General features: G+C 38.2%; 3 protein-coding genes and 1 long non-coding RNA gene across 4 annotated transcripts; all 4 read left to right on the plus strand.

Annotated features, from left to right (window-relative positions):
- Positions 1 to 1,317: 1,317 nt before the first annotated feature.
- Positions 1,318 to 6,921, plus strand: LOC149395085 (uncharacterized). The gene is made up of 5 exons (XM_089614206.1): positions 1,318 to 1,491; positions 5,751 to 6,012; positions 6,282 to 6,602; positions 6,682 to 6,796; positions 6,890 to 6,921. The coding sequence occupies exons 1-5, from the start codon at positions 1,322 to 1,324 to the stop codon at positions 6,919 to 6,921; spliced, it is 900 nt and encodes a 299-aa protein (XP_089470332.1). The 5' UTR covers positions 1,318 to 1,321.
- Positions 3,324 to 4,781, plus strand: LOC149395086 (uncharacterized). Its single transcript, XM_089615498.1, has one exon. It carries the CDS (start codon positions 3,474 to 3,476, stop codon positions 4,779 to 4,781), a length of 1,308 nt encoding a protein of 435 aa, XP_089471624.1. The 5' UTR covers positions 3,324 to 3,473.
- Positions 6,922 to 16,986: 10,065 nt separating the features above from the next.
- On the plus strand, positions 16,987 to 17,804 carry LOC149395087 (uncharacterized). Its single transcript, XR_016297194.1, has 3 exons — positions 16,987 to 17,444; positions 17,519 to 17,671; positions 17,737 to 17,804. It is a non-coding gene; the product is annotated as an uncharacterized LOC149395087 (long non-coding RNA).
- LOC149395088 (uncharacterized) lies at positions 17,803 to 19,831 on the plus strand. Its single transcript, XM_089615678.1, has 7 exons — positions 17,803 to 18,147; positions 18,324 to 18,640; positions 18,766 to 18,966; positions 19,042 to 19,149; positions 19,234 to 19,267; positions 19,337 to 19,435; positions 19,513 to 19,831. The coding sequence occupies exons 2-7, from the start codon at positions 18,600 to 18,602 to the stop codon at positions 19,639 to 19,641; spliced, it is 612 nt and encodes a 203-aa protein (XP_089471804.1). The 5' UTR covers positions 17,803 to 18,147; positions 18,324 to 18,599; the 3' UTR covers positions 19,642 to 19,831.
- Positions 19,832 to 20,138: the final 307 nt, after the last annotated feature.

The following is a 20,138-nucleotide window of genomic DNA, read 5'->3' on the forward strand; positions in this document are numbered from 1 at the left end:
TCTCAAACTTGGGTATCTCTTCTGCGTCACTCTGTTCTCATTGCAGAAAATGATCCTCCTCAATAAGTCCCATCTCTCATATTGATAAAAGCTTGTTCACATCTTCATGTGGAAGAGAAGACACAAAATAATGATAAAAAATCATCAACTTTTAGTTCAATATCTTCCGGCTGTCGAGAGTCGTCCGTCGAGAGCCGCTCCGTATCAAACTCCGAGAGCCACTGTTTGCTGTCAAGAGTCGTCGCCAGCGCCACTTTTGCGCGACAACCCTCCCCGCCGCTGGTCGCCACCGTTTCTCGACCTCGGTCTTCACCGCCGTTTCTCGAGTCCGTAATAGCCGCTCCTCATTGACAGCCCAAAATCGTGTACATGGCAAAAGGTTAGGGGGTTCTTTTTATTATCTGATTGCATTGTTTTATACATTTTTTTCTTTGATTGTCAGATTATCAACCATTAGATCTAGATTTCATGTTGTAAAAATATGCCCTCCATGTGCTTGATTTAATGTCAACACTTGTTAGTGTATTCGGTTTTTTTTTTTTCTGCGTTTTGTTTGATGATTCTGGTTATTTGATAGTCCATAGGCTTTTTTTCTGCGTTTTGTAGATTGCTAATTCCGAAGGATGTGTTTGATTATGAATATTGCAGATAGTTATGCATTTTTATGTTTCGAGTACCACTCTCTGTCAATAGTTTAGCAGAACTTAAAAGTCGAAATTCTTAGTGTTTAAATTAGGCGCCATGAGTCTGGAAATTTTTTGGTATTTAAGACTTTTAATAGCGTTTTTTATTCATACGCTATAATAAAGAATCAAGCCCATCCACGTGACCCATTTTTATTAGGTAAAAGATTTGGTGGGCTGTATAAAAAGAATATTATTAAAGTCTGAGCAAAAAAAAAGGGATTATAATTAAATATTTTTTACTAATTAAACACAATCTTTTACGGTTTTGTACTTTGGCGTTTTATTTTCTCAAACTCTTGCGGCGCAACAACTTCTCTGCAACTCACTATGTGCGTACGTGAATAACCACATCTTGCCGCCGCTGTTTGCTGTCGAGAGCCGTTCGTCGAGAGCTGCTCCGATATCAGACTCAAAACAGACTCAACGTCGAGTGTTGTCGCCACTGCCACTTTTGCGCAACAACCCTCCCCGCCGCTGGTCGCCACCGTCTCTCGACGTCGGTCCTCACTGCCGTTTGTCGAGTCCATAATAGCCGCTCCTCGTTGACAGCCCAACATCGTGTACACGGTTGGCAGGTTATGATTTTTTTATTTATTATTTTATCTCTAAATCCGTGGTGTAATTGGTTGTAAGGAATGTTATTAACCTCGGTGATCTGGTTCTTTTTCATATTTTTCTGGTCATTCATCACAAATTCAGACCTCTTTGGCAGTATCTATCCCGGTGATTTTGTCGTAGTGTTTTTTTCGGTATATTTTGACGCTCCATCGCACTCCGAGCCCGTACTACCTCTTCACACACCCAGGTAAGCTTTTTATAAGTACATCATGTCGTTGGTTTTTTTTTTTTCTTTTAGCATGACTCTGTTATTGTTAATGGTTGTTAGTATGAATTTGTTGATGTTTTTTGTTTGTTAGGATATATATTTATAGTTACAGGTGAAGCTTTGTTCATATATCTTGTGTTAGCTTTGGTGGAAGCATTGTTGATTGTTTAAAAAAAAAACGTTTTGAAAAAATAATGGCTTGCTTTTATGCATGTTTCTCATATCTACTTGATCCTTGTAAATGCCTTTTTTCAAAAAGCACTATAGTTTGAGACCTTTTTTTTTGTGTAATCAATAAATTTGTAGACTGATAAATAGAAGAAGTTTATATGACTAAATATTTGGCTATTTTAAAATGACTTGGTTATGCATATTCATACCAATATTATCATGAGTTTTTTTTCCTTGTTTTCTTTTTATAAAGTTAAGAGGGAATGATATAGCTTTCCATCATGAAATTCGTTTGGCTAAAAAAAATGTACAAGTGACAGATATCTCTAATTTTTTTTTTGTAAGGTTACTATTATTTAATGGTTGAATGAAGAAAAATAATACATGTATGGCATACCTTTTCTTTTCTCTCATGGCAAGATTCATGTATAATATGCAACTGTTGAAAAAAAAAAGTTTTTTTTTTCCAATGGCGATACTTTAATCTTTGAAATTTTGTAGCACTTGTTATGCTATCGGCAATTCTTTAAGTTAGCATATGTCTATATGTTCGTGAATTTCATCGAAAATTTTGGTTCCGTATATGACATAGTTTATTATTAAATCGTTTTAATCTTTTTATATAGTTTTATTATGGATAAGTCTTGGATTTCCTCTCCTAGAACTTCAATTCAATATGTGAATGGCGTAGAAGGTTTTTTAACCCATTGTCAAACTGTTTGCGAGAACGTGAACGAAATTCATTGTCCATGTGTTAAATGTGGAAACTACGGTCCAAAGGTGAATATTTGTACTTTGAGAGATCACTTGATCATCAACGGGATTGATAAGAGCTATAGGGAAAGGGTAACGTGGTGGCTGAAGAGAATGATGTAGATGTTGATGCTCCACATATAGCTGAAATGGTTGATGATCTGCAAGATGAGCTAGTTTATAATCCCGAAGGACTTCAGTCTCTACTAAGTGATGCAGAAAATCCTCTATATCCTGGTTGTGCCAAATATACAAAGTTTTCGATCTTGGTAAGATTATTCAATCTAAAAGCTAAGCATGGTTCAAGTGATGTCATGTTTACAGAACTGCTTAGATTGTTGAAAGACGTCTTGCCTGAAAACAATCAGTTGCCATCAAGCATGTATGCTGCTAAGAAAATTCTAGCAACTATTGGTTTGGGTCACACTAAAATTCATGCTTGTCGGAACGACTGCATTCTTTACCGTAAAGAATATGATTCTCTGGAACAATGTCCCGTGTGTACAAAATCCAGATGGAAGAAAACCACCAACGGTCAAGAGAAGTCATCCAAGATCCCTGCAAAAGTATTGTGGCACATTCCTATCATTCCTCGTTTTCGTCGTTTGTTCCGAAATTCTGCACATGCTAAAGATTTAACCTGGCATGCAAATCAAAGGATCAACGATGGAAAGCTACGTCATCCGGCAGATTCTCCACCATGGAAACATATCGATTCGATGTGGCCTATATTTGGTAAAGAGGCGAGGAACCTACGCCTTGCGCTTTCGGCAGATGGCATCAACCCACACAGCGTTCAGAGCAGCAGACATAGTTGTTGGCCAGTACTTCTAGTTATTTACAATCTTCCTCCTTGGTTATGCATGAAACGCAAATTCATGTTATTGTCGCTGCTCATTTTGGGTCCGAAACAACCAGGCAATGACATTGATGTTTATTTGGCTCCATTGATCGACGAGCTTAAAGAGTTGTGGGAAAATGGTGTCCAAGCTTTTGATGCATACTCCAGAGAAGAATTCACTCTTAGAGCTGTTCTCATGTGGACGATAAATGATTTTCCAGCATATGGTAATTTATCTGGCGCTTCTATGAAAGGCTATTACGCATGTCCGATATGTGAAGAAGATAAAGAAGGTACCGAGTTTTTGAAACACGGGAAAAAAGTTGTCTATATGGGTCATCGGCGATTTCTACCATTCAATCACCCATACCGGAGATGTAAGAAGGCGTTCAATGGCAAACAGGAGTTTGGTGTACCGAAAAGACCATTAACGGGGATTGAGATACTTGAGAAAGTCTCACGTATGCGTTTTAAGCCTTTTGGAAAGATTGTGAAGAAGAAATACGGTGGCAAGAAATCCACGGAGAGCAAGCCCAAGCCGGTGGTGTACGAAAAAAATTGTTGGAAGAAGAAATCAATCTTTTTTGAATTGGAGTATTGGAAACATTTATTCGTGCGTCACAATCTCGATGTGATGCACATTGAGAAAAATATTTGTGAAAGTATTGTTGGTACACTTCTGAACGTCCCGGGAAAAACTAAAGATGGTGTATCATCGCGGCTTGACATGGTACGACTTGGAATTCGAGAAAAATTAGCTCCAGAGAAGAGAGGGGATCGATTGTACCTACCACCATCTTCTTTCACTTTAACAAAGATTGAAAAACAAAAGTTTTGTCAAACTTTGTTCGATATCAAGGTCCCCGAAGGCTACGCCGCAAATATCCATAGTTATGTTTCTATGGACGAGTTAAAACTGTTTGGGCTTAAGTCGCATGATTGTCACGTTTTGATGCAACATCTTTTACCAGTGGCGATTGAGTCAATCTTACCGGACGGATTAAGAGATGCTCTCATTAGGCTGTGTGCATTCTTCAACATTCTTTGCTCCAAAGTGGTTGATACTTCAATACTAGATTTGCTCCAAAACGACATTCAGGTGACATTGTGTAAATTGGAGCAATATTTTCCGCCATCGTTCTTTGACGTGATGCTCCATCTTACAGTGCATTTGGTGAGAGAATTGAAACTATGTGGACCTGTTTATCTTCGTTGGATGTATCCTTTTGAAAGATATATGAAAGTCTTGAAGGGATATGTTAGAAACCGAAATCGACCAGAAGGATGTATCGTTGAAGGTTACGTGGCTGAAGAATCTCTTGAATTTTGTTCTGAATACTTGCATGATCTTGAAGCTATCGGACTCCGAAACAACGTTGAAGATCTAAATGTGAGTAAAGGCTTAGGTGCTGGGATAGTTCATTCAGCTCCATATGAGAGTCTTATCATAGCACATCAAACTATACTAGCGAACTCCACTTTGGTTCAGCCTTACATTGAGTAAGTTAGTAAAAAATGTATTGCTTTCCTAGCTTTCCCATGTTTTATATTTAACCATAGTTTATTGGATTATGCAGAGAACATATGAAACTTTTTCAAGAGAAATCGAATAAAAAATCGATAAGACAAGTACAAGATGATCATGTTCGGAAATTTCCTCACTGGTTTGAAATGCGGATTAGGGGTGAAACCGATGTTCATGACACGCTACGCAGTTTATCAAGAATACCAAGTACACAAGTCATCAAACATTTTGGTTATATCATAAATGGTGTACGATTTAGCACTATGGAGCGGGATAACGAGAGGGTCACCCAGAATAGCCGAGTGAGCTTGCTAGCAGAGAGTATGCACTATGCAAGTGCTAAGGATAAAAATCCCGTTAATTCTGAGTTGATATATTATGGAGTAATTAAAGAAATATGGGAAGTCGACTATGTGTCTTTTCGCACGCCAATATTTCTCTGTGATTGGGTTGAGACAAACGGAGGAGTCAAACACAATTCACATGGATTTACACTCGTAAACTTGAAGAGGCTAGGTTACAAGCGAGATCCGTTTGTTATGGCAACACATGTGAAACAAGTTTTCTATGTTGCGAGTCAAAGCGATGAAAGATGGTCACACGTATTCGCTACGCAAAGTAAAGATTACGCCAAAGAAATTCAGGATGATATTCATGATAGTGACGTCTTATTCGAATGCTTGACTCCTATGAAAGGATTACATGCCAGTGGTGATAATGTTGCACAAGATGATAGTGACTTGTTATATATTCGTAAAAACGGGGAGGGAATTTGGGTTTGATAAATTGTGGTAATTTTACTTTATTTAATTATTTTTAATTTTTATTATCAGTAGTCTTTTTTTTAATAAAATTGTGATGAAGTTCTATAATTTTGACATGTTCAGTTTTTCTTAAAAAAAAAATAATTTTTATATGCTTTAATGGTGACTTGATTAATTTGTCCAGATTCAAAATGTCGAAGCCAGCACAAAAGGAGAAGAAAAGGACGAGAGGACCCACGAGGATCGCAAACATTATAAAAATTCGGAATCAAGGCATTAAACTTAAAGTGGATTTCGATTCTTACGGAGAACCTATAAGGACTAACAGAAAGAAGTTTCGCACGTTTTTGGGCTATATGGCGAGAATGAAGGTGTCAATTATCGACTTTGAAGATTGGCATGAAGTTGACGAATCTATAAGAGAAAAAATCTGGCAAGAAGCTCAGGTATTCGACATTAATGACACTACATATTGAACCATTAGTACACAGGTTAGAGGAATCAAAATAATAACTACATTAATGACATTAAACAAACTTGCATTAAACCCCTCACTTGATCGATCACCAGTCATCAACACTTACATATTGAACCATTATTATTAATTTTATAGGCTAATTTATTATCTGTTGACATCTAGCACTATTACACAGGTTAGAAGAATCAAAATAATGACTATTCTGTTGACATATTCTTTGTTATGGAACTTTCTCAGTTAACATTTATCGTTGAAGATAAACATCGAGAGTACGCGATGCAGAAAGTCGGTAAGCTATGGAGATCTTTCAAGACCGGCTTGACGGGAAAACTGTACACGATTCTGAAAAGGGATGGCAGTCCTGAAAATATCAAACTGCTCGGAGACAAAGTAAAAGCCGATTATGGTGTACCTGAAGACCTTTGGAACCGTTTTGTGCAAAGTCGAATGACTCCTGAATTTGAGGCAATAAGAAAGAAGAACCAACGCAACCAAAGCCAACAAACTGCATATCATCACAGTGCTCGGAGACCATATTCTGACATCAGAGAAGATTTGGTAAGTTATTATTGACTAATGATTGCCCTTTATTTTGTGTGTTTTTATTGATTACAAGTCTTATTCTTATAATACATAGCGGGAGAAATTGGGTGGCAAGGAACCAGATCGTGCTACGGTTTGGGTTGAAGCCCGCAAAAACAAGAAAGGAAAGTTGGAAAATGAAATCGATATTATTCAAAGAAAAATCGTAAGTATGTCTTTTTGGAAATTGATCTATAGGCTATAAGGACTGACTGTTTACTTATTTTGAAATGTATGTCTTTTTTTTAATGTGGTTTGTGTAGGATATTCTCCAGACTGCGGAAAAAGAAGGTAGATTCAAAGCAATCGGAAGCACTGATATTCTGACTACGGCTCTATCGAAGACAGAGTATAGTGGACGCTGTTGTCAATGGTGCCCACAAGAAGAGTAGTAGTGTCTATTTATGTACATTTGATGTCATATAGTCTTACGAAGACTCTTGCTTGTAAATGCCTATTCATTCATTAATAAAGTTGAAACGTTCATTCATTCTTTCTTTGTTTGAAGCTTTATGATAAAACCTTAGTCTTTTAGTCCATAAACAAACTTAACAACTTACGAAGAGACAAATGTAGATTTGCATGAACAAACTCTTCGTAGTTTGCTTAAAACGATATATTCGCAATCTTAGGGTCAAAGGACTATTGACCTCAGTATGATTGTTAGAAGAATCTATGATGTCTGGTTATGAGGCATTGAGAGTTAGGAACTCTATAGTTCTTCTAGGTATCTTCCGAAGGTACTGAATTGACCAGTGCACTTCTAGAGACAAGATAAGAACAAACCTTTTAACCTCTTATGTCTCGAAGTCACTATGTATGAATTGCATCATACTTACCTTAATCCTGAAATGAGACATGCCATTTCACACCTTAGTATTCTCATTTGAGAAAGTCAAAGTTCGGACTCACTATGTGATTCCGAACAAGGCCTATTGGTGAAGTACTAAGTTGTGAGTCTGTCATGAGTAACTTTGTGAAGTTCTCATAGATATGAAATTCATGTACAAGATTGCTGAAATGCAATGTATGTCACCTCATGCTTTGTTCATTGGAGTGTGAATAAATGAACTGGCCAGTGTCCAAATTGAGTCCTGACTCTTTTGGATGAAACAATGTGACTTGTTAGCTCCTCGTCAATACATTGTTTCTAACTTATTCACAAGCGACAAAGGAGTTGAGGAAATAACAGCTAGAAGGGTAAAATGGTAATTTAGTAAATCCCGACTAGCTGATGACATTCATGAAGGGTAAACATAGATAATATTCAGTGGATCCGCTCATCATAATTAGGTCGAATTCTTGAGTAGAAAATAAATTCATTTGAACCGAGAGATTTTCAGTGTCAGCTCTTTAGTGGAGTCAGTTGGCATTAAGCTAAACTTGGAAAAGGTTTGTGAACTTTTGAGTCCAAGTGTTTAGCTAAAGCTTTGTTCATTTGGGTCCATGAGGTCACTGTCACGAATCACATCGATAGGAATAGTTAAACTAGAAGCTAAGTCAAAACAAGAACGAAAATAGTTAAAAGGGTATTTTTGTCTTTTGAGACAAAGGATGAAATGAATGTCAATAAATTTTTTTTGACAAGGTCATTTTGTGACATGTTTCACTCGGCCATGACTTGATCATTGGGCCTTGTGAATTAATTTCATTTCATAAGAATTTTATTGAAAATTCTTAATGGGCCTTTTTCATGTTCTCATGAATAAATGAAGAAGCTTCTAGAAGCTCCTTCTAGAGACATGTTGGGCGCCCAACATACCTAAGGAAAGAGAGTTTATTTTGTGCATAAATGTATTTAGATACTTGCCAAAAGAAAAAGAGGAAACAAATTTCCCACACATGCAATGGGAATTTCGGCCAAGAGACTAATAGGCAAGCCAAGGAACAAAAAAGGAAACAAATCCTAGCCTTCTAGAAGGCTGCCTTGGGCGCCTAAGAGGAATGGGAAATAAGGGTTATTTTGCTCATGAATATGTGATATTCTATAGAAGAGGAAACTACCTTATTGAAGGTGAGACCTCTCCTATAAATAGGAGCCTCATTTCCTCACAATTCATTCATCCAAGTTTAAGAGATTTGAGAGACTCTCTCTCTAGAACTTGGCCGAAGTCCTCTTCTCTCTCTCTAGTTTATTTTCGGTTTTCTCTTGTCTTGGCACCTAGGTCCTCACTCGACCTAGTCTTTAGCTCTGCGACTTCGAGACTCGTTCTCAAGTCGTAGTGTTTAAAAGTGCCCACTCACTAATTCCTTCTTTTCGAGTGATTTAGTGATAGAAACTATCGTGGTTGCTCGAGTTCCCGAGGAAAGAAAAGAGAGACGTGCTGCGAGGGGAGACGAACGTTGCCAACCTTCCAAAGGCTCATCAACGTTCAAGCATCAAAAAGGTTAGTAACTTTTATAGCTCATATTAGTTTTTATTTACATGCATATGCTCTTGTCTAGGTTAGTAAAAACTAGTTTTACTTAAAAAGAAAATTTTTAAAATTCCGCCGCTTAACGAAGCGTTAAACTTTTTCTTAAACCCTAGATCGATTCCAACAAATGGTATCAGAGCTATGGTCAAAGGAATGCATGTGCATGTTTTTAAATTATGAGCTTGAAAATCGTTTTCGAAAGTTTACTAATTTTGTGACAAGTTAGAATTGTAATCTTAGATTTTTTTTAATTTATTGCTCTTGTCTCTAAATTAAAAACCATGTTGATTTTCTATGAGTTTGGGATGATGTTAAAACAGATTAGAATCAGTTCTAAAAGTTTTTAATTTTTTATATTGAAAAACGTGTTTTAAAGGTTTGAGATTTTTCGAGTAAATTTTGTGACTAGTTTTGTTTTCTTGCTAGTTTCGTTTATTTACTTGAATCGTTTTATGCATGTTGTTATTTCTTTTATTTTTATGTTATTACCCTGCTAATAAAACACAAATAAAAGCTTTAAACAACTTCATAAAACGTTCCGTTACACTCGATTCTTTTTCGCACCTAAAAGGACAAAGCTTTAATTTATTTCTTTTTCTTCGAGCTGGAATGTAAACCCGCATTAAAAGCGGCATAACTCTCTGCTCAGAAATCGAAATTTAATGATTCTTGAATCAAATTAAAGCTCTGTTTGTCCTCTGTCCAATGCCACCGGTTTCGGCTCAAAAGGACATCGGAGCCGCCAGTTATGGCGATTTTACTCCGAGGTGCGCGGCTGTCTGAAACTCCAGTTTTTTAGAAATCCGGATTTTCAAACCCCACTACCATGAGTTATAGAACTCTAATGAGAAAACTTTCTTGAGCAAAAATGTTTTTCATATGATTATAAACATGATGTGTAAAGATTAAAAGTTTTGATTTTTGAAAGATTAATTGAAATTGAATTTTTACAAAACTAGTTTGAATTTTGAAAAACCGTTTTCACTTTCAAACTTGAAAATATTTTGTCATCGAAATCAAATAAATTTTCAAAATGTTTTCAAAACTATATCTATATCACATATGTTCAAAATCTATATGCTCTTGAAATTTTGAGTGGGAGGTCTCTTTGTAGACAAAACCGAAAAATAAAAAGATGTGTAATCTCAAACTTTCAAGTGTTCGAGTGAGTTGAAGTTCACACTTCCCTCACACACTTTCCCGAAATAGAAAATAGGATAAGATCGAGTATGTACCTTGTGCCTTTATGCACTAATACTGCTCTGAACATGTCGATCTAGGATTCTCTTCTAGTTGTCCGCTCTGTCGCTCTCTAACTAGGAAATTTGTTTCCGAACTTAAAAGAGTCGATGAACCAACTCCAAAAACTAAGTGGGAGGGTTATACTTGTTGTTTGTAACCCACGATCCCCAACACTAATGAAAAGTGCAAGTGTCGCCGGACTAAGAGTCACCCTCGTGGCCCTCTCTTAAATGAGAGTACTCAAGGGCGCTTTGCTCTGATCATTGCTCAATGAGCTACGTCCGAGAGTGAGACGATGATGACAAGACCTCCCCTCGGCGGATTGTTTTTCAAAGTCAATCTTTTGGACTAAGTGGTTGGTTACACACTTAGACTCAATCCCTAGTAATCCTCCCTCGAGGCCCTGCGAAAGGATGTGAGTGATCAAACCAATTTACAAGGTGGCTAGTCAAAATTGATGTATTGACATCTTGGCTATGCATTAATGATGAGTCATTTACTTATGAAAGGAGACTCGTTGCGGCCTTCCCTCGAAGGAGTAAAGTGTCATTTCGTTCATAACACCTTTGGATTTTATAAAGTCTTAAACAAACTTAAATCCTAAACCAAAGACTAAATCATAAACTTGTTTCAACTGTTATAGGCAATATGTCTCTCAACCCTCTCTCTATCTTTCTTTCCTCGAACCAACTCGAAAACGAAAACTACGTAGATTCGAAACGTAACCTCGACATAATACCTACCGTTAACAAGCACAAATGGGTACTCACCACCCCGTGTCCTCCTCTGACGAATGATGATTCAACTCAAGAGGACAATGACGCCTTGGCGGCCAGGCTTCGATCCGATGAGATTGTGAGGTGCTATATCTTGGCATCTATGAACAATATGCTGAAAGAGCAACATCGTGACTTCGAGACTGCCGCTGACATGCTCTACAATCTCCTTGAGATGTTTGGAGGGCAAAGGCGTCAAACAAGGCAACAAGCAGTCCGACAGTTTATGAACTGTCGCATGAAGGCTAGGACTCCTGTTGGAGACTTTATGATATTGATCATTAGTCATCTGAGTAAAATGGAAATCCTAGGATCTGAGATTGATGGGAAGAATGTCATAGATACGATCTTAGAAACTCTCCCCGCATCTCTTGATACCTCCAATATGAACTACTCCATTAACAAGCTAGTGTACACTGTTACCAAGCTTATGGAGGAACTTCACACTTCTGTAGGTCTCACTAAGAGAAAGAGGAATCAAGGAGAGGCACATGCTACTGAGCACAAAGCCTCCGCCTCTAGAACTGAGAAGGGACCTTACAAGGCCGATAAAAAGAACTGTCCCGCCTATCTCAAAGCAAAGGAACATAGTATTGTACTAGTTACCGAAGCATGCTTAGTAGCTGATAATGTATCATCGTGGATTATTGACTCCGCTGCTACTAACCATATTTGTTGTTCCTTGAATGGTTTCAAGAAAACCAAAAGCTTAGAGGAAGGCGAGTTCTGTTTCAAATGGGGTGATGGGAGCCTGGTGTCTGCAAAGGCTGTGGGATCCGTGACGCTGTCTTTTGAAGACCGCACTTTAAATTTGAATAATGTTTATTTTGTTCCTACCTTTGGGAAGAACTTAATATCCGTTGCTCGTCTTCGTGAGCAAGATTATTGTTTAAAGTTCATTAAGAATGGAATTCGTATTTCGTTTCCTGATAATTCTCTTGTCACTGATGCATGTATGAAGAATGCTCTTTTCTACATCTATCCCACTCAACCTTCTCTTTTAGACACCGAAATAGATAACGATCTAATTAGGGAGCCAAAGAGGATCAAACTTTCTGAATCCTCCGATCTAACTAAATCAACATACCTCTGGCACTTAAGACTTGGTCATATCAGTCTAGATAGGATTAAGAGACTTGTGAGGGATGGTCCACTCCAAGCCTCTGCAATAGGTTCACTACCTACTTGTGAATCCTGCATAGAAGGAAAAATGACTAAGCGACCTTTCTCCGATAAGGGTCGAAGAGCCACTGAGTTGCTGGAACTAATACATTCTGATGTATGTGGTCCGCTCAACCAACAGGCACGTGGAGGATACGAATACTTCGTTACCTTCACTGATGATTACTCAAGATATGGGTTTGTCTATTTGCTTAAACACAAATCCGAGACCTTTAACATATTTAAGGTCTTTAGGGCTTTAGTGGAAAAGCAAACTGGCAAAGTGATCAAAACCCTTCGATCTGATCGAGGTGGTGAGTATATGTCTGGAGAGTTCGATGACTTTCTTAAAGAAGAAGGTATCGCTTCTCAGCTTACCGCACCTGGCACACCTCAACAAAACGGAGTGTCAGAGAGAAGAAACCGAACTCTTATGGAGATGGTTAGATCAATGATGAGTTACTCATCACTCCCGCTTTCCTTTTGGGGATATGCCCTCGAAACAGCCGCCTACATTCTGAACCAAGTTCAGTCCAAAACGGTTCCTGGTACTCCTTATGAACGATGGACTGGCCGTAAAGTGAATCTTGGCCGCATCCGAATTTGGGGTTGCCCTGCACACGTGCTGAGGCAAAAGACTAGCAAGTTGGCTAGTAGGTCAGAATTGTGCCTGTTTGTAGGATATCCGAAGGAAACCAAAGGTTTTACTTTCTATAGTCCCGAGGACGATAAGACTTTTGTTAGCACGAATGCTCGTTTCCTTGAGGAGGACTTTATGAAGGATGCGAAACCTAGAAGCAAAATTGTGCTTGAAGAAAAGTTGGGTGAGGAAGCTTCTACCTCATCTGTAAGAACTGTTCTTACCCCAACTGAAACACAACCTAACTCATCAGAATCTCGTCAAGTAGTACTTCGACGTAGTGGGAGGGCTACTCAAAAGCCTGACAGGTACATGTCTTATGGAGACTCTCTTGTAGCCGTCTCTGACATGGATGATCCTGTTTCCTATAGCCAAGCAATGGCTTGTTCTGAATCAAACCTTTGGCTTGACGCCATGAAAGTTGAGATGCACTCGATGTATGTCAACAAAGTCTGGAAACTTGTAGACCTTCCTGAAGGGATTAAACCCGTAGGGTGTAAGTGGATATACAAGAAGAAAAGGGGTCCTGATGGGAACGTTGAGACGTTCAAAGCACGACTTGTGGCGAAGGGTTATACCCAACAAGAAGGGATTGACTATGAAGAAACCTTCTCGCCAGTCGCGATGCTTAAATCCATCCGCATACTCCTATCCATAGCTGCAGCTCTCGACTATGAGATCTGGCAAATGGATGTCAAGACAGCTTTTCTGAATGGCAATCTTGACGAGCGCATTTACATGGCTCAACCAGACGGTTTCGTGGATAAAGGTCAAGAGACCAAGGTTTGTGAGTTGCTTAAATCCATTTATGGACTAAAACAAGCATCTAGGTCATGGAATATTAGATTCGATGAAACTGTAAAGAGCTTCGGCTTTGAACAGTCAATAGATGAGCCTTGTGTTTACAAGTTAATACACGAAGGCAAAGTTGTGTTTCTGGTACTATATGTCGATGATATACTGCTCATTGGTAATGACGTGGGTAAGTTATCTGAGGTTAAGGTCTGGCTGGCAAAGCAATTCGACATGAAGGATCTAGGAGAAGCCGCGTACATTCTGGGGATCCAAATCTTTCGAGATAGGAAAAACCGGACCCTGTCGCTCTCTCAAGCATCTTATATTGATAAGGTGATGGATCGCTTCTCGATGCAAGACTGCAAGAGGGGTCAAACACCCTTTAGGCATGGAGTTTCACTCTCTAAGGACCAGTCTCCCAAGACTGCACAAGAGATTGAAAACATGAGGAAAATTCCTTACGCCTCTGCCGTAGGAAGCCTCATGTATGCTATGCTTTGCACCCGACCTGATATATGTTTCGCCGTTGGCGTAGTTAGTCGTTTCCAATCCAACCCTGGACCCGAGCACTGGATTGCTGTTAAGCCTGTTCTTAAGTATCTTCGAAGAACTAGGAACTTGATGCTTACATACTCAGGTACTGACCTGACTATGACGGGATATACCGACTCCGATTTTCAAGCGGATAAGGATTCCAGGAAATCCACTTCGGGATCTGTGTTCATCCTTAATGGTGGAGCTGTCGTGTGGAGGAGTATTAAGCAATCTTGCATTGCTGACTCCACAATGGAGGCAGAATATGTGGCTGCTTGTGAAGCATCCAAAGAGGCTGTATGGCTTAAAAAAAAAATTCCTTAAGTATTTGGAAGTTGTTCCAAACGTCGACGAGCCCATGACCCTTTATTGTGATAATAGTGGGGCTGTCGCTAACTCAAAGGAACCTAGAAGCCATAAGCGCTCTAAGCATATTGAGAAGAAATACCATTTGATTCGAGAGATCGCGCAGCGCGGAGACGTGGAGGTGAAATAGATCTCTGGCAGATCCATTCACCAAGGCCCCTAGCGAACAAGGTCTTCGACCAACTTCGAGAGGGATTAGGCATGTAGGACTACTCACATCTTCTTTGAGTCAAGTGGGAGTTTGTTGTCAATGGTGCCCACAAGAAGAGTAGTAGTGTCTATTTATGTACATTTGATGTCATATAGTCTTACGAAGACTCTTGCTTGTAAATGCCTATTCATTCATTAATAAAGTTGAAACGTTCATTCATTCTTTCTTTGTTTGAAGCTTTATGATAAAACCTTAGTCTTTTAGTCCATAAACAAACTTAACAACTTACGAAGAGACAAATGTAGATTTGCATGAACAAACTCTTCGTAGTTTGCTTAAAACGATATATTCGCAATCTTAGGGTCAAAGGACTATTGACCTCAGTATGATTGTTAGAAGAATCTATGATGTCTGGTTATGAGGCATTGAGAGTTAGGAACTCTATAGTTCTTCTAGGTATCTTCCGAAGGTACTGAATTGACCAGTGCACTTCTAGAGACAAGATAAGAACAAACCTTTTAACCTCTTATGTCTCGAAGTCACTATGTATGAATTGCATCATACTTACCTTAATCCTGAAATGAGACATGCCATTTCACACCTTAGTATTCTCATTTGAGAAAGTCAAAGTTCGGACTCACTATGTGATTCCGAACAAGGCCTATTGGTGAAGTACTAAGTTGTGAGTCTGTCATGAGTAACTTTGTGAAGTTCTCATAGATATGGAATTCATGTACAAGATTGCTGAAATGCAATGTATGTCACCTCATGCTTTGTTCCTTGGAGTGTGAATAAATGAACTGGCCAGTGTCCAAATTGAGTCCTGACTCTTTTGGATGAAACAATGTGACTTGTTAGCTCCTCGTCAATACATTGTTTCTAACTTATTCACAAGCGACAAAGGAGTTGAGGAAATAACAGCTAGAAGGGTAAAATGGTAATTTAGTAAATCCCGACTAGCTGATGACATTCATGAAGGGTAAACATAGATAATATTCAGTGGATCCGCTCATCATAATTAGGTCGAATTCTTGAGTAGAAAATAAATTCATTTGAACCGAGAGATTTTCAGTGTCAGCTCTTTAGTGGAGTCAGTTGGCATTAAGCTAAACTTGGAAAAGGTTTGTGAACTTTTGAGTCCAAGTGTTTAGCTAAAGCTTTGTTCATTTGGGTCCATGAGGTCACTGTCACGAATCACATCGATAGGAATAGTTAAACTAGAAGCTAAGTCAAAACAAGAACGAAAATAGTTAAAAGGGTATTTTTGTCTTTTGAGACAAAGGATGAAATGAATGTCAATAAATTTTTTTTGACAAGGTCATTTTGTGACATGTTTCACTCGGCCATGACTTGATCATTGGGCCTTGTGAATTAATTTCATTTCATAAGAATTTTATTGAAAATTCTTAATGGGCCTTTTTCATGTTCTCATGAATAAATGAAGAAGCTTCTAGAAGCTCCTTCTAGAGACATGTTGGGCGCCCAACATACCTAAGGAAAGAGAGTTTATTTTGTGCATAAATGTATTTAGATACTTGCCAAAAGAAAAAGAGGAAACAAATTTCCCACACATGCAATGGGAATTTCGGCCAAGAGACTAATAGGCAAGCCAAGGAACAAAAAAGGAAACAAATCCTAGCCTTCTAGAAGGCTGCCTTGGGCGCCTAAGAGGAATGGGAAATAAGGGTTATTTTGCTCATGAATATGTGATATTCTATAGAAGAGGAAACTACCTTATTGAAGGTGAGACCTCTCCTATAAATAGGAGCCTCATTTCCTCACAATTCATTCATCCAAGTTTAAGAGATTTGAGAGACTCTCTCTCTAGAACTTGGCCGAAGTCCTCTTCTCTCTCTCTAGTTTATTTTCGGTTTTCTCTTGTCTTGGCACCTAGGTCCTCACTCGACCTAGTCTTTAGCTCTGCGACTTCGAGACTCGTTCTCAAGTCGTAGTGTTTAAAAGTGCCCACTCACTAATTCCTTCTTTTCGAGTGATTTAGTGATAGAAACTATCGTGGTTGCTCGAGTTCCCGAGGAAAGAAAAGAGAGACGTGCTGCGAGGGGAGACGAACGTTGCCAACCTTCCAAAGGCTCATCAACGTTCAAGCATCAAAAAGGTTAGTAACTTTTATAGCTCATATTAGTTTTTATTTACATGCATATGCTCTTGTCTAGGTTAGTAAAAACTAGTTTTACTTAAAAAGAAAATTTTTAAAATTCCGCCGCTTAACGAAGCGTTAAACTTTTTCTTAAACCCTAGATCGATTCCAACAGACGCGTGAGAGGTGTAGGTGGGTCAACTACATCGTCTAAGTATTGGCCAAAACAATTCAAATCGAAGAAGCAAACAGTACTCGAACTACAAAAAGAGATATTGGAACTTAAAGACAAACTACGACAATATGAGGGGGCTGAAGGATCGAGTGGAGGATCTCATCATCCAGAACAAGCTCACTACTCCCCACAGCCTCCGCCAGAACTTGCTCGCTGCCCCCCACACCAGGTCCGGCCATAATATGCTCATTATCGCCCACACCAACCTTGGCCAGAATTTTCTCAGCATCCCTCACACCAGCCTCGGCCACACCAACCTTTTTCGTTCACGTCGTTCATGACTCATGCGGGAGCTGAAAATCCCCCTATGTATGGTGCTCCATGGCCGGCACAAGCTCCGACATCGATTTTACCGAGTTCAAATATATTATGGCAGCCTGGGTATATTCCGGAACCACCACAGGTAAGATAAATAATAGCTTAGTTAATCTATTTTCTTAAGTACTATAATATCACTATTTTTTTTTTCAATAATAGAAGACCCAGAAGGAGAAACCACCTCGGAAGCCAATGTCGGGAATAAGTAAAACAAAGAGTGATTCGCCAAATGTATTTGAGCCTCATGATACGTCTGATTTCGTGCCGATTGAACCATATAACAAAGCATATTCCACGCCTATTCAACCTACGGTAAAATACATCATATTTTATATATTGAACGATTTGATATATTAACAACATTTATATTATATTAGGAGATGCGAGCAGTGGAATAAAAAACTCTATCTACTAAACTGCCACCGCACAATATGAAGAAAAAAAAAGTGCTGGAACAGAGTGTATCGCCTCCTGTAAGCCCAGCCAAACAGTTGAACGCATCAAATCCTCAATTCCCTATGGCGACCACAAAATGTCTTCTTGCTGTTGGTAATCTGGAAAATATTGTTGCAAACGGGTTAATAATGGATAATGGAAGCAACCCGGATCGGCTCATTCATGGGACGTCTCTTGGGAGCGAAAACTTTAAAGTGCAGGTGTTAAATATTGAGGCAAATCATGAGAACGAGCAATTACCGATTCCAAGTGGCGATGAGATGACGTTGCTTAGCCACGCGTTAAAATCGTTTGTCGCTTGGCCGAAGTCTCTTGTAATATATGAAAAAGAGGTAAAAATGCTTCATATTATATTAGATGAGCATGTTATACAAATCCAAAAAAAATATGAACATTTTTTTTCCAACTACTGAAGAAAAACAGTCTGGATAGTCATAAATATATTCACAGCCTGGATATGTTCCAAGTATAGCTTTTACAAATGGTTATCAACTTTTTTTCTTCACAGGTTCCCCAAGCTCCGTCTCGTCCTGTAGTATAAAAAAAAATTACATCACTTAAGAAGGGTAAAACGGCATTGAAATCGTCAAAAACAAAGAGATCCCGCCCTCCACCTCCGAGCGTCGATATTGTTAGCCATGAGACTTTGGCAGTGAGATTAAAGCGCTCTTTGGAAAAAATCGAGCTTGATGAAGTATACAAGCTACCTCCCAACCCAAACATCTTTGGTGAACCATCTGAACCTATCTTTTTATTAAAGGAAGACGTCAATCAACTTTTGCGAATGCAAGAAATCGGAGCAAATGTCATTCTCATTTACATGTGGTACACGTTTATAAAAGTTTATGATATTAATAAGTACTTTGCTATATATATATATATATATATATATATATATATATATATATATATATATATTATCTAATGAGCACTTTTATCCCATGAATTAGGCATTTATTCTATACGCTGCAAGAAGAACATAAGACGGAGAATTTTGCGTTTGTTAATCCAGTTTTGGTTTCTCCGGCCATGTTCGAAACCAACGATGGAATAGAGCATTATGATGAACCAATAGGACGCGGGGAACATGTTTTGAGTAGAGTGAAGGCTTTGAGTCCCAATCAATTGCTACTCATGCCTTTTATTCACATGTAAGTTTTAGTTTATTATGACAAAGTCATTTGTCTTATAGCTTTGACATATTATTCATGAATTTATTTTTGTAGGTATCATTGGACACTCGTGGTGATTGATAATTCAAAAAATAAGGCTTACTATTTAGATCCGTTGAATAACAAAAAAGTGTCGGATGATATAGCGACAATCTTTTACTTGTAAGTATATTAGTTAAAGAACTTTTATATATAGGTAATGTATAATTATAATATATACAATATATTATATCATGTCGTGTGTAGGGCGGATTTGAAACACACGTGGAAGATAGTTAAGGTACGAATTATATAACTTTAATTTCATATATTAAAAAATGTGTGGAATTATAATTCTAAATTTTGTTAGGTACCGAAACAACCATCGACCGTCGAGTGTGGATATTTCGTCCTTATGATGATGAGAGACATCATTAAATTCTCGAGTTTCCAAAATTGCATCAAAATTGTAAGTATTATATAAACTAGATATTTATATAGCTTAAATTTTAATTTCTAACATATTACTTTATAAACTTGTTTTAGTGGCGCGATCAAGACACATACAATCAAGTGGACATCGACGAGTTTCGTGACGAATGGTATCAATTTGTTTTAGATGACATTTCTAAGAAAGACAAAGACGGATATGTAAAACATGCTTGGAACTTATGAACTTGGTGAAGACGTTAGATATAGTTTGAACTTATGAATATGGTGGATGTTAATTGTTTTTTATTTTTATTTTTGATGAACCTTGTGAATCATAGTAAGAAATCTTTTTCTAGCTTCGGAAATTAGAAGAAGTTATGGTATTATGCATGGTTTTTTTTTTATATAAAAAGATGTTGGAATCGATCTAGGGTTTGAGAAAATAATTAACGCTTCGGTAAGCGGCGGAATTTTAAAAATTTTCTTTTACAAGTAAAACAATATTTACTAACCTAGACAAGTGCAAGTACATGTAATTAAAACCCAATATGAGCTAGAAGTTTACTAACCTTTCTTGAAGCTTGAACTTTGAAGACGCTTGTGGAAAGTTTGCAACGCTCGTCTCCCCTCGCAGCACGTCTCTCTTTCTTTCCTCGGCACCTCGAGCAACCACGAAAGTTTCTATCACTAAATCACTCGAAAAGAAGGAATCAGTGAGTGGTCACTTTTAAACGCTACGA

This window comes from Urtica dioica, chromosome 5 (assembly GCF_054948205.1).
Source record: "Urtica dioica subsp. dioica isolate 48M chromosome 5, U.dioica_male_clone48M_v1_H2, whole genome shotgun sequence".
Classification (NCBI taxonomy): Eukaryota; Viridiplantae; Streptophyta; class Magnoliopsida; order Rosales; family Urticaceae; genus Urtica; species Urtica dioica.

Excerpts from the sequence above, each read along its gene's own strand:
- LOC149395085 (XM_089614206.1), top strand. The coding sequence starts at position 1,322 with ATGTTATTAACCTCGGTGATCTGGTTCTTTTTCATATTTTTCTGGTCA. Across the intron at positions 1,492-5,750 it reads CTACCTCTTCACACACCCAG|ATTCAAAATGTCGAAGCCAG; the intron begins GTAAGCTTTTTA and ends TAATTTGTCCAG. Across the intron at positions 6,603-6,681 it reads CTGACATCAGAGAAGATTTG|CGGGAGAAATTGGGTGGCAA; the intron begins GTAAGTTATTAT and ends TATAATACATAG.
- LOC149395086 (XM_089615498.1), top strand. The coding sequence starts at position 3,474 with ATGTGGACGATAAATGATTTTCCAGCATATGGTAATTTATCTGGCGCT.
- LOC149395088 (XM_089615678.1), top strand. The coding sequence starts at position 18,600 with ATGCAAGAAATCGGAGCAAATGTCATTCTCATTTACATGTG. Across the intron at positions 18,641-18,765 it reads GTCATTCTCATTTACATGTG|GCATTTATTCTATACGCTGC; the intron begins GTACACGTTTAT and ends CCCATGAATTAG. Across the intron at positions 19,268-19,336 it reads ACACGTGGAAGATAGTTAAG|GTACCGAAACAACCATCGAC; the intron begins GTACGAATTATA and ends AAATTTTGTTAG.